Source organism: Thunnus thynnus, chromosome 15 (assembly GCF_963924715.1).
Source record: "Thunnus thynnus chromosome 15, fThuThy2.1, whole genome shotgun sequence".
Lineage (NCBI taxonomy): Eukaryota > Metazoa > Chordata > Actinopteri > Scombriformes > Scombridae > Thunnus > Thunnus thynnus.
The window spans coordinates 29,336,183-29,354,137 of NC_089531.1; the positions used below are offsets into that span (position 1 = coordinate 29,336,183).

The window sequence follows — 17,955 nt, forward strand, 5'->3', positions numbered from 1 at the left end:
GCAATGAATTCCTACATAGGTACTTCAATTTGGATTGTAATTTGTGTGTATTTTGTGTGCATTGCAGCAAGAAACACACAATTATTGAGCTTAAAATTTAATCACATGTACCGCTAACGGCGGTTGGAGGCTCAAAATTATGGTGTTGAGAAAACTTATTTTACTACAGAGTGAATTAGTTTGAGTGGCTTTTGTTTATAACTTCAACAATAAAATGTTTTGAAGTCATTACACTCTGATTTGCACCCATGGCTTCTTCTCCATAGCAACAGTGGCCAAGGCTCATGGGTATTCTTTTCCGTCCGCCATGGCAAAATTAAAACATGATCAGAAACAAAGTTAAAATAATTTAAACTGGTGGTGGTCACAATCCTGTAGGATTATTACATTATCAGGGAGAGTCCTCTGTTTCTATGTTCAGTAACATTGAGAATTTTGTTTTAATCATAACGATTGTGAGCAGATTGTTAATCTTTCACTCAGAAGAGTGCTGTAAAAAACTGTTGAGTGTATTGTTTTTAATGTCATTATTTAATTATTCTGTTTTGCTAATTTTATGTATTTATTTTTTATTCATTATTTTATTCTGTTTTATTGTTATTTAATTTTCTTTCTATGTCTTATGTGTTGTTTGTGAACGCCCTGACGTTTTGTTCACAAAAATGTACCTCGTATTCATTTATGTACACAATTAAGTTAAAAGAATTTTTTTTTTTAATCACTTCCGGAACCAGCGGCCCCACCTAATTCGCCGGTAGTGACGTCACACGAGAACGTCACGGATCAGGAAAGGCAGTATTTTGACGGCAGGAGGAAAAACATTACGCCTATGTGTTCATTTTACACTGGCAAATAGGCAAGTATTACATTGTTTTACATATCAATGCTTTACCATAACTGACTATATGTTGTTGTTTCTATGTCCTTGTGAGTAAAGAACGCGCTTAGCTGTTTAAAGATGACCAGTTTATCCGTTGAACCGAAGACTGATGAGTTAGCTAGGAAGCTAACAGCCGAGCAGAATTCTGTACAACCTCTCTTAACTTTCTGTGGATGAATAGATGAGAGTAGATATCCATTTAAAAGCTTAAAATGTGGTCCACAAATGTTTATACAAACCATCTTAACAAGACGTTCCCATTGTGGTTTAACAAATATCACGTGACATGGTCGTCTATTTCGATCAGCTTGATTGATTCGACATTAGCAGGCTAACTTGTTAACCAGCTAACAGTTATTCTGACCAAAGTAGAAAAGCTTAAGCTCTTACGTCAGTAAAATAATGAAACCCTAAGTATCCCTGAACTGTTAACAGGTTAATGTGACACGTAGCTAGAGTGATTAAACTAGTCTGTCATGAAAGCAAACAGCTGACTTGAACCTAACTGAAGACCGCTTCTCCCCAGCTTCCTGTCTCAGGAAGTCAGTCAGTTTACAGTATTAGAGTAATAGAGTATTTGAGTATTTGTGCTTTTTGCGAAAGTGGTCATTGTTCTGCTAATCATTTTATTTGCCCATTCAAGACTTATAATGAATATGGCAGTTATTAAGGAAGTCTTGGATGGTATGTAAATTTTTAATTTTTCCTTCAATTTGTCTGCAGCCAAAGCTCATCGGTCAAGGCACAAGCACACTCTGGCAGACATGTCATACGGTAAAGCAGAGAGCTATCACCCAGTCCCACGGGACTTCAACTCCCTCATACAGACATGCAGCGGCAACATCCAGAAGATCACACAGAATAGTAAGTGCTTCACTGCTGTATCAGTAGCTCTGTTTGCCACAGTGCAAGCAGGACTGAGACCATGTCCAAACGTGGTTACTCACTCATTCAGGGGCACTGAGCCAAGGGACAGGGTATGGGAATGCTGTGTCAGCCTGCAGTCTGCCTCACTGTGCTAAATCTGCTCATTTTTTTTTTAGACAAAGGAGAATTTTTATCTGCAATGTCGGATTTTACCGAGTTTTTTTTTTTGTATTATAGTGTTTGGTTCTTTTACTTTGATTCTTCTCTTAAAGGGTAACTACACCGTAAATCATGGTTTTACACTGTACACATAATCACATCACTTATGTTGGCAAGTTATGTCAATACAGGCATTTTTTTTAACAATACAGGTATTGTATGAAAAAAATTGGATTTGAAAATTCAGTTCAGCCATAATGTTGCCCTGGGCTCTAACTGCTGACCAGCTCTATATGGCTATTCATGCTACTGAGCGGTGGTCAGTCGATGTGGTCATGAGGCTACGCTCCCTATAGCAGTTGCCCCCCCACTCTACTGGCGTTTTTTTAAATATGCTGGGAGGAGGGGACGCTAGCAGAATTTGAGTGTGTGGTTACCCTTTAAGATGACTGTGAACAACTGTAATTCTTCACACAGATGGCAAAAATAACTGCTTTCATTCACAATATCAATGTTTCTGTGATCTTGATGCTTTATATGAAGATTTATCTGGTTAATTAACTGAGGCCCTGTTTACACGAGACGCATTAACATGCGTCTCGGGTGATCTGATCACAAGTGGACAGCTTTAAGTACAGGTGTGAATGCACCCAAGATGCATTGAGGACACATTGAGATCTGATCACTCAGACCACATTCGGAGGTGGTCTGGGCCACATGTGGCCTTATTCATTTAGCAGTGTAAGCGCAATGCATCGTGGGCCACGTTGAAGGACCTCTGCTCAACTTTCCTGCAGACCAGGCACAGGAATTGCATTGCTGCCTCCTGGTCTGTGTACGCTCCGTCCAAAGCTGTGTTCAACTTGTTTGATAACAGGGTAAAGCAATGCGTTATTTTGTTTTTTCCATTTTTTATGTGAATTTAAAAAAATGTAATTCACCTCCCTTTTTTTCCTGTTTTCCCTGTTCCCCTAACCCATTTTGATTTTAAAAGTTTTTCGCTTGACTGTCTGATAACTACAGTTTTTAGTTTTGCTGCGCTACTCGACATAATGGAGCTCAGGATTTATCAGGAGGACGACTGCTTTACTCCAAACATTATGAACCTGGACTGTGTGTAACAGCTGACCTATCGGATGTGTAGAACAACACTGAACATTAATTAACATTTGATCCTGACTGATCCTGTTGGCGTGTCAGAGATTTAAATAATCAGTGATGTTATGTTGCTGTGTCTCATGCATAAATGCACACAGTGTCTCTCAATGTGGACACACACAATACATTGTATATTTGTTTATCCTGTCATCAAACAAGTTGAACACAGCTGTGGACGGAGGGTACACGGACCCCCGCTTCTCCTGCCGGTTTTAAGAACAATGAATTTGGTCTTTGCAAATGGAAATGTGAGATTCAAGGAAGTGAGATCCGATCACAAGTGGTCACTCAAGACACGTGGAGACGCATGTTAATACCATGTGTAAACGGACATACTTAGAGCTGTCCACTTGTGATTGGATCACCCAAGACACATGTTAATGCCATGTGTAAACAGGGCCTTAAATTCAAAGAAGTTGGTTACAATCAGGGTCTGCAGTCGAGCAAGATATACTGCATAGGCTGAATCCAAATAGCCAGAATCACTGACACTTGCAGACTCATGGACTTAACAAGCACATTCTCTGGAAGACTACGAGTGCTGAGGGCTGTCTAAATCTGAAAGTTAACAAGTCCTCAAGTGTAAAGTCCAGTTGGGATGCAGACTTTACCCAGCTTGACTCTGAAAATGATCCATAGTCCTTAACAATATAGATGTGATTCTGCAGAGCAACCTGTCTAGCTATGTCACCGTCAGCTAGTCAAACACTACCTAATTGGCCTTTATTCAGGGGTGGACACTAAAAAGAACTAGTTCATATGATGTGTTGTCTGACCACATTGGAAAGCAAGTGTTAATAGTTGTTCAGAATGAACCCACTCAAAAATGAGATGAAAAGCCTGCTGTCATAGAGAGGGGCGAGACATGCTAATGGTTTAAATACGAAGGTAACAGCGCACACTTTCACACAACAGCTCCTGGAAGGCATTCATAGGGACACAGCTCCATCAATTCCAGCACTGATAAGATATGGGGTTGGGGGGGGGGGGTTCTGAAGCTATTCCACCATTCAACAAGCATCGCTGTTGAAGCAGTATGGCAGCTTTAAAAAGAGATGACGGGCAATGCGGGGAGAGAGAGAGGAACGAGATGTAACAAAGGTCCTCACCTGGAATCAAACCAGTAACACTACATTGACATCATGACGCCCCAAACCAAACCATGATAACATTCAAAGTCATTTTTGATGTCATTTTATGAGTTAACTGATACAGTGTGGTTTAATATTACACACAGGCTTAGTTTCACATTGGTTTATTTTAGTCTGGTGAGTTAGACAAGCAAAGGTTGGATTTCATCCAACTAAGAATCAAGTTGGACTACCTGCAGTATTGATGTAAACCTACTCAAATTCAAACTGAAACATGGCACTTTAATGTAGAATCCAATACTTTATTTCAAATTGATTTTTCTGAAGAAACTGTAAATACAGTAGTTACCGTGTGGACGGTAAATGCAGCAGTGTTAATACTGAGATATTAAATAAAGGGAACCTGTCTGTTATCGGTCTGTTATATGTAAAGGAACAGACCCTGCACATATTCTGCAGTAATTGCTCATTTCAACATTGTTAAAAACAGTTTAGGTTAATAGTTTTATGACAGTGGAATAATAAAGCGGAGACCTAGTGAACTGCTGACTGAGGTTCAGCATTTTATCGGTGGTTTATGTCATCAGATAAAATGTTCAGATGTTAAAGTGACGCCATAAAGCCTGATCTTCTGAACTGAGCCGTGTGACCTTTATGTGCCGTTTGTGTATACAGTACATTAGTGAGAGAAAGAGGATATGGCACGCTTAATTTACTCCACCCCTACATGAAATAGTTGTCTACAAAGATGTTGTGGCTGTAGATAACACCAGTGTATTTAGTGTTTCAAGAATGAGGAAACAGAAGAACATTTCTTACGTGTTTAAGAGGAAACAGAACAACAGAGTTAACATATGCAGTGTTCTCATTATTGACATTTTGCTTACATGCATTCATTGTACTTTGCAACACTCCATAGTGATTTACAGTGATTTAGCCACAGCCTGATTATTATGACTCTTGATTTGTATTTTAAATCCATTTTGTCTTAAAAAAAAAAAAAGTTGAATACTGAAGACAGGTCTATTTCTTTCCTATAGTCTGTTGTCATGGCATGTGTATAACCAGTGAGTTCTTCCATTACAAGATTCACATTATCATTGTGTTCTTCTCCTGACAGCTGCTCAGATCAAGAGTATGGTGAACCAGCTGGGGACCAGACAGGATACCAGTCAACTCCAGGATCGACTGTATGTATCAACCTTATCTCCCCCTGCATTGCTTCTTCTCTCTGCCTCACACACACACACACACACACACAGTCACTAAAGAATGCTTTTGTTTAGTCACCTTGGACTGCTGTGGACAGGATTCCAGACTTCCTGTTAGATCTGCCCCAGAGCTGACAGCGATGTTTTATCTTCTGACTCAGATCTTAGAAACAGACCATCCCAAATGTGTAATGGCCTTTTCACTGAGTTGTAAATCTGTTTCTCAATATAAATAATTAGTGTTTCAGTGATGCCTGTATCTCACACAGCTAATATGATACCAGTAACGGTCCAATCAAACACAAACAAGTTATTCAGTATTATTGCATTATTGAACCTTAATCCAAACATTTCAAGAACACAGACTAAACCAGCTCTAAGTTTTGCAGTATGGAGTGCATGAGGTTGGCCAACAGTGTTGTCATTCTGAACTGTTGTTTCCACCACAGGCAGCAGATACAACATTCTACCAACCAGCTTGCAAAAGAAACCAACAAGCACCTGAAAGAATTGGGCTCAATCCCTTTGCCCTCATCACCCTCAGAGCAAGTGAGTATCAGTTTGCATTTATTAAAGCTAGTATCACAAGTATAGACTTATATCAGTAGTATTCACTTTGTATAGTAGGAGATAAAATCCAGCCTCTGCAGTCAGCACTAACACAGACACTCGCTCCATTCACCTACCTACCATTCTATTACTGTTGTCACAGTATCACAAAAGATAAAAAATGATCAAATTGTGTAATGAAAGCGATCAATGTGATAGGGTTTGGTGATATGGCCCAAAAAAAAAAATCAAGTTTGGGGTCGATTCAAGATTTGAATTGATTTTGTTTTGCCTGCAAAATGCAGGCTTGAAACATAGTATTTCTTTAAGACAGTTGAGCATGAATAATATAATACCTGCACCACCTGCAAGGCTATCATTACACATAAAATGCAGGTCATTCCGTACAGCCACTGACTGTCAGTATCAGATGCCTCAACTAAGTAGAGCATCCAGTTTAATAATTAGTTTCAGCTAGTGATGCCTCCTGAAACCTGGTTCTTAATTGGAACCAGTTCTAAAATTTTAAGAGCCTGTGTAACTTATGTTTGCGCTGTAGCCTCTGCTCACAACTATAGCATGCTGGTTAGGCTAATAGCAAACAGTTGCAAAAAGGCTAAAACGAAAGCTATGTGAATGCAGCCGTACTGTTTGTCTTACACCCTTTTTACACCAAAATTAGCACATCTGTGGGTTTTTTCAATGCAGGTAAACCTCTCTGTTTTTTTCCCTGGTGTGTCATGTTGGATGTCACGGCTAGCAGCTAGTTAGCATGGCTAGCATCATTAGCATAGCCATGCCCTGCTGTGTGTAGCCCATAAAAATAAAGTGTAGCCATGGTGTTTCTGGTTTGACAGCACTGTGCTGGGCAGGTGACAGGTGTGTTCATGGTGTTTGTGTGCTCTGACAGACATCACAGTGCACATATAAAGTCATGTTTACATATGGTCTCTCTGTAATAACAAAGTACGTATTAATTTTGTTATTGCAGAGAGACCATACATACACATATGGATCAGACCAATTGTTTACACACATCTGCAGATAGAAACAGATGAAAGACCAGTCGGGAAAGGGGAGAAAATGAGATGAGATATTACCCTACTGTGTGATTTCAAACTTAAAGATCCCCTCCAGACATGTATTAAGACATGAACATACTATGCTTGGAACAATAATGTGTGTCTGACATGGCTTTTTCATAAACACAAGGACACAAGATGTTACCTACTTCATTGGAAAGTCCATTCTCAGTGTATGGAGGCTTGAAGTTTCCACATCACACTTGTATAAGTTGAATATTGGACCATGATTGGCTCCAGACTAGTTGCGTTGTTACAAATCCTGCTCATAGGCCCATCCCTAGAAATCTGATTTTCAATAAGAACAGAGAAAATTTCCACTCTCAACAGATGAATGTGAAAACAACCTTCTAGCAACAAACTGCACATGTGTGATTCTACACAGTGAAGCTCAAACATCCAACTGTAGGAACAAGAAGAAAAACATGTTTTTGAGGGAGGGGGCACTCTAAGTAATCAGTCAAAAGCAGCTGATGAGAATAAATGACTACCATTAAAACATAACCACAAACAACACTCATGGCTGATCAGCTGTAAGGCCAGTAAAATTATTAAACGTCATTTAAATATCAGCTAAGAGCAAAGTCTCTTTGTAGTTATGACCCACAATCAGAAAGCAGCCTAGTACCTTTATTACCTCAGCGAGGGCTTGTCTGAAAACCAATACAGGATTTTTAAGTCAATACTGATTGCAGGATTTGAGGGCTTTAAATCAATATTATAATCTTAAGAAGGTAATGCCTGACTTCCATCAACATATTGAGTGCACCACAAAGGAAACAAACACTCTGGATCACTGCTACAGAACCGAATCACCACCCGTGTTTGGGTAGAGCAGATGGACACCCTCACACATACACTAACACACACAATTACACTAACACTCTAATACTCAAATAAGTCCTCTGTGTGTGACAGAATACACACACATACATAAACTTGCCCTTATCAATAGGTTCATAGGCCTCACACAGGGAGAGATAGCATAATGGTTGAGTGAAGGCCATTACAACAGATGTAAAGGTATAGTCAGTGTCATTTCTAACACCACTGCAAACAGCTAGGAAAATGAGTTTATTGGCTATTCTGTAAAGTTGTGGTAATGTAGGCAATAGCTTAGATTTTTTTCAGAATGAATGCTGAAGCAGATACTGAAAGTTTGTATACTTTTATTTTTTAACACTACTTTTATAACTTTAAACAACAATCAATATAAAATAAAAAACAGTATATAATAAACAATCTAAAAACAACTACAGGATCTAGGTAAAGAGAAAAAAAGTCCCAGTGATTTATCATATTAATGGCAAAGATGGAGGAGACAAAAGACAGAGCTCAGTCAAACACATTCAAGTACATTGTAATAAATAAAAAAAACAAATAAAAATCTGAAGTGTGGCCCTCTTTATCTTTATCTATTTTATTTTCCCTTGTTTTCCTAACTGGTCTCATACCTTTTTATCTCCTCTGTGGTGTCCAGAGGCAGCAGAAGATCCAGAGGGACCGACTCATGAATGATTTCTCAGCAGCTCTCAACAACTTCCAAGCAGTCCAGCGGCGTGCAGCGGAGAAGGAGAAGGAGTCAGTAGCCAGAGCAAGAGCTGGATCCCGTCTATCGGTGAGTAGTAAGTCAGTGGTGGTGTCACGCCACACCATAACAGACAAATAATTCAAAATGTCTTTTTTCGTTCCGTCAATATAACTTTATGAACTTAACATTTAGAAAAATACATTTTTGGCACATTTAAATCGATTCAGAATCAAAGATAAGAATCGCAATTCTTACGTGAATCAATTTTTTTCACCCACCTCCAATAAACAAAGTAGAATTAACCCTTCTTGGCATGTCAACAAAAACTGAAAATGTATAAGCTTAATAAAAGTAGAATTTATGGCAGACTTGCTATATTGGATTGCATCAGATTGCAGAGGTTTTCCTAATAAAGTGCTCAATGAGCGTATGTGTATATGTATTTACAATAACAGTCAAAAGTTTGGACACACCTACTCATTCAAGGTTTTTATGTATTTATTTATTTTCAACTTTGTAGAACAGTACTGACAACAGGAAATAACACATATGGAATCATGTAGTAAATAAAAGTCTTAAACAAACCAAAATATCTTTCATATTTTGGATCCTCAAAGTAGCCAATGTTTGCTGTGATGACAGCTTTGCGCATTCTTGGCAGGTCGTCACCTGAAATGCTTTTCCAACAGTCTCGAAGGAGTTCCAACACACGCTGAGCACGTGTTGGCTGCTTTTCCTTCACTCTGCGGTCCAACTCACCCCAAACCATCTCAGTTGGGTTGAGGTTGGATGGTAGTGGAGACCAGGTCATCTGATGCAGCACTCCATCAATCTCCTTCCTGGTCAAATAGCCCTTACAAAGCCTGGAGGTGTGTTTCAGGTCACTGTCCTGTTGGAAAAACAAATGATGGTCCTACTAAGCCCAAACCAGATGGGATGGTGTATCGCTGCAGAGTGTATCAAAGCAGTGATGTGTCACTGCTGGAACCACACATGCAGATAACATCCGTTCACCTTCTCTGTATCTCATGACCACACGACTGCTGGAACCAAAAATCTCAAATTTGGACTCATCAGACCAAAGTACAGATTTCCACCAGATTTCCAAACAATTCTTCTTCTTGGTCTCTGTTAGTAGTGGTTTCTTTGCAGCAAACTATGAAGGCCTGATTCACGCAGTCTCCTCTGAACAGTTATTGAGATGTGTCTGCTACTTGAACTCTGGGAAGCATTGATGCAGGCTCTAATCTGAGCTGCTGTTAAACGGCTGATAACGGCTAATGAACATGTCCTCTCCAGCAGAGGGAACTCTTGGCCACTTTTGACAAAACACACCTGTTAAGTGAAAACCATTCCAGGTGACTACCTCATGAAGCTGGTTAAGATATTTCCGACAGCGTGCACAGATGTCATCAAGGCAAACAGTGGCTACTCTGAGGAATCTAAAATATGTTTTGATGTCTTCAGTATTGCTCTACAATGTAAAAAATAGTAAAAAGTAAAGCAAAACCACTGAATGAGTAGGTGTGTCCAAACCTTTGAATACACACACACACACACACAGTACAGTTGCATGAATGATGTAATGCAGAGACTTAATAGCAGGGTTTCTCTTTTCTTTCAGGCTGAAGATAGCTCTCGGGATGAAAAGCTTGTTTCCTTCGAGAAGTAAGTGACTGTCATTCAGGCTTTCCTTTAATCTGGGAATTTGTGTTCAATATTCAATGAATAAAAAGACATTTTGAAATGAATACATGCAGATAAGAATATAACCATGAAATTGTGAAATAATACTCTCTAATGCAGCATGGTCAAAATCATCTAATGCTTTTGTTGTCTATTCATTATTTTCTATTGCAGTTCATTCTTCCCTCCATTAGTTTCAGTCAAGTGGTCCTGTTGTTTCTAAAACCAGTATTGAGTCAAAATGGATCAACAACAGATACATGTGTTCCAACCAAACAGCCATTACTTAACAAATAGATGAACTAATGTACAGTAATAATACAGGTTGCACATGTGAAAGGGTTACAGGGTGACTGGAGAGGGTGACGTTGGTATTATGTAGCACACTGTTTTCAGAAGCAGTTTCAGAAGTCGTTTGACATTTACATTCTGTTAGAAAGTGAAAACAAGACTGAAAAGAAGAAGAACCTCAGCAGGAAGGAAGAGCAGCTTTAGTTAATTGATGCTCAGTAAACTGCTTTAATAGTTGCACCGTGTGTGTTCACGTATTATTCTAAACCTCACTCATGTTTTTAAATGTTATGTGGTTTGTGTAAAGTCAAGAGGACTGGGGTCAGATGACCACCCAGACAGAGGAGGCTGCCATCACAGAGGAGGACCTGGAGCTCATCAAGGAGAGAGAAACCAACATCAGACAGCTGGAGGTCAGCTTCTGCTTACTATTTCTAGTATTAATACATACCACTGACTTCTCACTTCTGCCTAAAATCCACTGTCATGTGATGGGATCACAGCTGATTCTAGCCTTTGGTCTGTCTGTCTGTTTCAGTCGGACATCATGGATGTCAACCAGATCTTCAAGGACCTGGCAGTGATGATCCATGATCAGGGAGAGATGATTGGTGAGTAGCACTGGAGCGCTCTGTGGATCTGTTAAGTTCAAAAACACATGAAAACAACTGATCCTGTTATTTTTCATTCAAACCCACACAATCAGCAGCAGTGAGACTGAATCGACCACAACAGCAAATATCAATGTAATCATTTGACTACACTATTTAGTATGACAGTATTGGATTTATTGAATGGTTATGTCATCCAACAAGTTCAACACAGAGGAAGTGTTGAGTTTGAATCAAGTGTGTCAGGAATTTTTTTTATTTTATTTTAATGTAAACAGTGTGAAAATAAAAAGGTTTGCTTTCTTTTCAGTTGAGATAAATAAATATTCTCTAATATACTATTAGAGAATTTATGGTGTGTTTTTTACATGTAATTATACAGAATAACAGAAATAATGTTTATTGGGGGAAAAAAGTGAAGCTTCTGCAGGGAAGAGTTGCTTTTTTCCTCCAACCCAAATAACACAACAGTTGTGAGCTCAACCGTCAAAGTTTAAGTTCAAAACAGGTGATTTTTCATTGCCTTCTAAAATGTACACTACCATAACAAACAATATTCATGACCCTTTTCTGATCTGCCATCACTATGCTTTACATTTAGTTTAGACAACTAAAACTATCATGCTCGTTAACAAAAACCAACAGATGGAGATGTGAATAGCAATCTCTCAGTCACATACTTCATACACCTACAATAATGTCAATTTGCAGACAACATTATTCACACAAACACAATGGGTCACTTATCAGGAAAAGTAAACAAAGTTCATCTGAAGTGTTTTAATAATAACTAATGCTGTTTTCCTAATTGTGAATGCTACAAAACCTCTAGTCGTCTTCACTGTGACTTTTATTAGTTCTCTGCTGACCCTGCTGTTTGTGCTGTTCTGCAGACAGCATCGAGGCAAACGTGGAGAACGCTGAGGTTCACGTGGAACGAGGAACAGAGCAGCTCCAGAGAGCTGCCTACTACCAAGTGAGTCTGCAGCAGTCACTCTGAGCTCTATTTTGGTGTCACTGTTTTGGTATTTTGGTCACTGACTGTGCGTCACAGTGGGAGGAGAGGCACAGAAGAGGTCGGTGATCCAGTAGCACGTTACAATCTCGTGCAGGTCGAGAGCTCGTCACACTTCTGTTCTGGAATATTATGGTCACAAACCCTCCTATGTGATTTTCTTGTCTATCCACTTTTATTAGTTACTTTATTGTCTACATTGTGGAAAATCATCTTTTATATCACAGCTCTCATAACTCACTCTTGACTTTGTACTGAAGATCTTTGAGAAATTTACAATACAGCACAAAGTCATGAAGTTGTGATATGTAGCACATGTGTGTTCCATAGCATGCACAATGGTGTCTGCTGTATAAGCTCTCCTGACACTGAAAATGTTAGCACTGTTATTAGTGGAACCATTTCCAAACAAACTACCATAACCACTGTCTGGGCTAAGGGACATGTCACCCAGTGCAACAGTGTAACATGTTTTTAATAGTTGTCAGACAACAACGGAGGTCTCTGGCACAGAGGAACACGATATATCTGGCTTTGAATACACACACACACCATACTTCAGATTTGTTGCCAATGAGAAAAATTTGTACATTGTCGTTTGTCAAAAGTTTGGACACACCTTTGTCTTTTTTTTTTTTTTTTTACTATTTTCTACATTGTAGAGCAATACTGGAGACATCAAAACTATGAAATAACACACGCAATTATGTAGTAAATAAAAGTGTTAAACAAACCAAAACATGTGTCATTTTAGATTCCTCAAAGTAGCCAATGTTTGCTGTGATGACAGCTTTGCTGGCAATATGAGGAACCTAAAATATGAAAGACTTTTGTTTACTACATGATTCAATGTGTTATTTCATCTTGTCAGTACAATGTAGAAAATAAATAAATTAAATAAAATACCAACTTTTGATTGTTACTGTAAATACATATACACTCACTGAGCACTTTATTAGGAACACCTGTGCAATCCAATACAGCAGGTCTGCCATACATTCTGCTTTTATGAAGCTTATTCATTTTCATACATAAACCAAAAAGAATGTATATTAGAGAAACTAAAAGTCCAAAATCTGTTTCCCCAAATTTAGATCTACAGTTTTGTCATTTGGTGAAGTCCCTGCTAACAATGCTCCTTTCTCTGCTTTCTTTATCACAGCAAAAGTCCCGGAAGAAGATGTGTATCCTCGCTATGGTTTGTTCCATCGTGCTTGTCATACTCGGCATCATTATCTGGCAAGCGGCTAAGTGAGTTCATTCCACACATGTATTGTGCCACGACTATATTTTTGCTCTGCCCCCCTCCCACCTGCAAGTACCTGCTTGGAATCACAAGAAGAGCAAATAGAGGCCAATCACTTCACCAAGGTCAACGGGAGTGGATCTGTGCAGAGGGATGTCCGCTGTGAAAAACACTCATCTGTACTGATCAAGTCCGGTTTTGTAAAATAGCTGAAAAATATCCTATTTAAACTGATATGAAGGAGAGGAGAGAGGACTGAGGTGGTGTAGGGGAGTGATTTAAGATCCAAGATTCCTTAATTTGCTTCATTCGTTTTTTGTCTTATTTACTGCACTAACACTAGCCGTCACTGTATTTCAAATATCAAAATATTATTGGGAATGATTTCAGAACAGGCAAAATGGAAAAAAGAAACAAGGCTTGTTAAAAGGAAATAAATCTGTGGTTTTTAGGGGCTGTAAATTATTTTTTTGTTACCTGTTCTTGTGGAACCTTCTGATGTAAAGTGTGTGGAGTGCCACAGTTTGAAGTTGTAGCTGTGTTGCTCAGGTGAGTGTTGTCAAACCATCTGTGTGTAGTAGATCTGATCTGACACTACTGAGAGCTCTGCTGCAGCTCCTGGCCTTCACAGTAACTTGTACATGGGACCTGGATGACTCCTGATGGTGATGGCAGCCGTGATTGTAATATAAATGTTGTAAACTGAAAGCTCTAACAGATTAATATTATCAATCAAATCCATGTTTGTAAATATTACAAAAGTGCTGCGTTATATTCTGCTGATAACATTATGGATCTCAAACAAAACATTTTTAATTGATTTCTATGACTCCTGTCAGTATACGTAATAAATGTCTTAAACACTTCTGATGCTCTGGATGTGTGATCAGTTTGTCTAGACATATTGGTTCAGGGTCAGATTTTTATGGAGGCTCAACAAGCTGTTTGGTATTTTTCTAACCGGAGGCCTGGGGGCCTGTACTATGAAGCAGGACTTTGGGTTAGTGAGGTAACTTCAGGGTTAACTCTGGGTTTTCAGGGCTACAACAGTGGTTCACTTCTTACCGGGGTACATCACCATGGTAACTTATGCTGAACAGCTAACCTGCTCCAGAGGATCGGATAACAACCTGTTAACACCCCAACTACTGACCAATCAGATCACTGGAAAAAAAAAAAAAGTCATCATTCCTACAAGATCCTGACATCAACAAAAGTCCTGAGTTTACAGTAAAGTGACAAGTAAAAAAGAGCAATATATATTTTTATAGGTCAGTAGAAACATTTTGTTCCAGGCTGTCCATTTCCACTCTGGTTTTAAAACAGAGCTTCTAACAAACAGATTGTTTACAACACTAAACACATGATGATTTTAGCTGCATTTTAACTGTGCAAAGTTTTATTTTATCCTCAGAGTGACAGCTGAGAGTGTGGATGATTTTATAAAACCAAATAATAATTTAACTTTTATTAGAAAAATAATCCACACACTGTTAATTGGCTTCCATGATTATAAATGTAACATTTGGTTCTGATAGACCTCAATCATTAACTACTTTTCCACTCTTTGCTTCAATAGCAGAAACAGTCTGGCATTACTTTAAGTTTGTTTTTTTTTAATTTTATGGAACATATTCAGAATTAGTTCTTCATCAGCTGACTAAATAGCAAAAATATTCACTCTATAGTTAAGTCATATATAATAATTCCTTCATGTATTTTAAGCCTTAGCCTACTTCTAATATTTGGAAATTATTTCTAGTGTTTCTACATTTTATTCTGTTGTATGATTACAAGCTATCATTTACATTTCACTTTGTTGAATATGACTTTGCTGTCCATAAAACACAGGTAGGTTTTCTGCAGGTACCCTGCACCGTTTCATTTCATATTATATAAGTACTTCATTCATGGTTCTGATGATGAAGCTCGTAATTAACAACCCCGCCTCTTTCATATGAACGCACTTGTAGCTGGAAAATGAGTTGACTGAGCTGGTTGAAAGTCAGCTTCGTAGAACTGGTTATCTGGACGACCAATGTTAGGTTCAGTTTTTTCCCCTTTTGAGTGTATTTCAGGGTTTTAGGTTATGATTCTTTTGAAGAAGCTATATGAAATCAAACAATTCGCTAATATGGCAGAGTAGAGACAGTCCAGCAAAACTTGTCTGTCTGTGATAAAACAAAAGAACCATTAAGGGCATTATCAAATCTTTATTAAGTCTTTTATTTTCTTAAAATGCCCTCGAGTTGAAAATACTACTAAGATATTTGTGTTCCTGTGGCATTTAACTTGAATGAATTTAAAAAGGCACATTGACAGTTAACTGTGAGCATTATGCCCTGCAGTGCATCAAAAGAACTTACTTGCTTTGTTGTTTATGTGTCCAATACACAGTGTGTCATAACTACAATTGGCACTGTGTCCAATCATTTCCTGTTATACTTCCTCCCTCACAAACACAAATGCACACGCGCACAGATGCATGGGTAAGGTGTCTAACTTCTGTTTTTTGTGCTTATTGTGGCCAAAAATGTTTGATTTTGCAGCAGCTTTTCTCAGAAATTGTGGTGCAATTTTTGATGTTTTATGTGCTCTTATTGCAGTAAAATTGTGGGAATTGGGGAAAAATTGCAGGCAAAGGAAAATAATGTGATTTTTTTTTAACCAAAGAAAAGTCATATGTAATCACTTCCATCAATAAAAAGAATATTGCATAGCATAGACAACTATATTTCAGCACTATTTTTTAAAAATGTATCTTCTGAACATGAGGACCATGGGCTCAAAGTTATATAAAAGAAAATACTGTACTTTAATAAAGGCTTATAAATAGAAACTAAATAAACTTTCACCTCAACATTTAAAAAGCCAAATAAAAAGCCAATAATGCCATTAAAATAAATATATTAACATAAAAATATTCCAAAGTGCCCATTTTTATGTTTGAGGTAGATTATGTCCATCTTTGCTGTCTGAACAACTCATTTATGTGTATTCTTCTGACTATTTGGGACTATTTGGGAATTGTTTTGCCCGGTCATTTTTATTGGCAGATGAGATTTGTCCATCTTTCACCTGAATGTACCTGAATCCGATCCTTGCTGAATGTGCACTGTGTGCTGCAATGACCTAAGTTACCATGACATGAAATTCAGAAATTGGTCCAAATCACAAGCAGTCTTTTGATTTGGCCATTTCATGCGGAAAAATTGTGGTAATTTAGCAAAATTGCAAGCTCTCACAAATATTAAGGAGATTTCTTGAATTTGCGTTAATTATTGCATTTGCAGGAGCATTTTTCCTCGAGCGACTGATTGTACTTTAATTGTATGTGCAAGTTTATTTGTATATATGTGAACTATTTTATTGAGGTGTGTGATTTTGCAGTATATTGTGTGGAAATTATTTCAGCAGGTGTATGAGAGAAAATGTCAGTATCAGTTGAAACGATAAAACCAATAATCCAAATGGGATTGTAGAATTATATTAATCACTACCCATAATGCTAATGACAATATGACAGACAGATAAAATCCTCTTATCTGTCAGGGTCCATCTTTACAAATTACCTCTACCATCATAGCATTCTTATATCTGTCCACTGTCCATCTTATCTTACCACTGTCAAGTTGCTTTGCCAGTTGATTTTGGAGACTACATGTATTTCATCTATAATACATCAAGGTAGGTAGATAGGTTTCATATCTGATAGATTTTAATTTTGTAGTGTGCGCAGGTCTTTGAAAAAAAATTATATATTATACAGAATAAAAACTAAACAAGCTCAGTATTTTCTGTCAGTGCTAACAAGGCTATCAACTAAGTGTAATGGCAGTATATTTTATCAGTTATAAAGGGATTTGACCTTGGTTAGGACTGTGTTTCACGGGTGGAGATGCTACACCTATGCCCCACTTCCTAAGTCCTGACAAATGGTGATAGATCATCTCTTTTTACCCTTTTGCAATCGCAAAACAAAACAACCCTAACGCCTGGGACACTGGATGCGTGAACCTCAGCAGTGCATGTGTGTTGCTGAACTGCTACGTCTCTCACGCTTGTAGTGTCCACACTGGAAGCGTGTCTGCGGCGGCGTTTCTGTCACTGGCAGCCCTATCTTTCTATCATGTTCCCTGTCTATTTCTGCTGAGAACCGCGCGCGTCACGCAGCGAAAATAGGCGAGACCTCGAATCTCTAGATGAAGCGACACAGCAGCCTCCCTTGAGACGCGCATGACACACACGTGTCAGTGTGGCCGCTCTAACCTGTTAACATGTGCGCTGAAATGAAGAGCAAGAGGTTCCGCGACACACACACGCTGCTCACGTATCCAGTGTGTCCCAGGGGTAAGAATAGGACAGCTGGGTGAGGTGGATCACCATGTCTTGCCATACGCAGATGATGTAATTCTCTTTTTGTCATAAGCACACTGCATTGCTCCTTTTGTTAGATCCTATTGAAAGCTTTGGTAAGCTATCAGGCTTAAAGTTTACAAAAGCATGCATATCAAAATGATAAATACTAGTTGCTGGACAGAAGAACATGTGAAAAAATGGAAAAATGGAGTCTACACA

The 17,955-nt window shown here is 38.5% G+C and overlaps 1 protein-coding gene across 1 annotated transcript; it reads left to right on the top strand.

The window, feature by feature from the left end:
- The first annotated feature begins 733 nt into the window (after positions 1–733).
- stx12 (syntaxin 12) lies at positions 734–14,247 on the top strand. Its single transcript, XM_067611670.1, has 10 exons — positions 734–856; positions 1,604–1,744; positions 5,276–5,345; positions 5,816–5,915; positions 8,478–8,615; positions 10,153–10,196; positions 10,813–10,918; positions 11,044–11,116; positions 12,010–12,092; positions 13,294–14,247. The coding sequence occupies exons 2-10, from the start codon at positions 1,645–1,647 to the stop codon at positions 13,384–13,386; spliced, it is 807 nt and encodes a 268-aa protein (XP_067467771.1). The 5' UTR covers positions 734–856; positions 1,604–1,644; the 3' UTR covers positions 13,387–14,247.
- Positions 14,248–17,955: the final 3,708 nt, after the last annotated feature.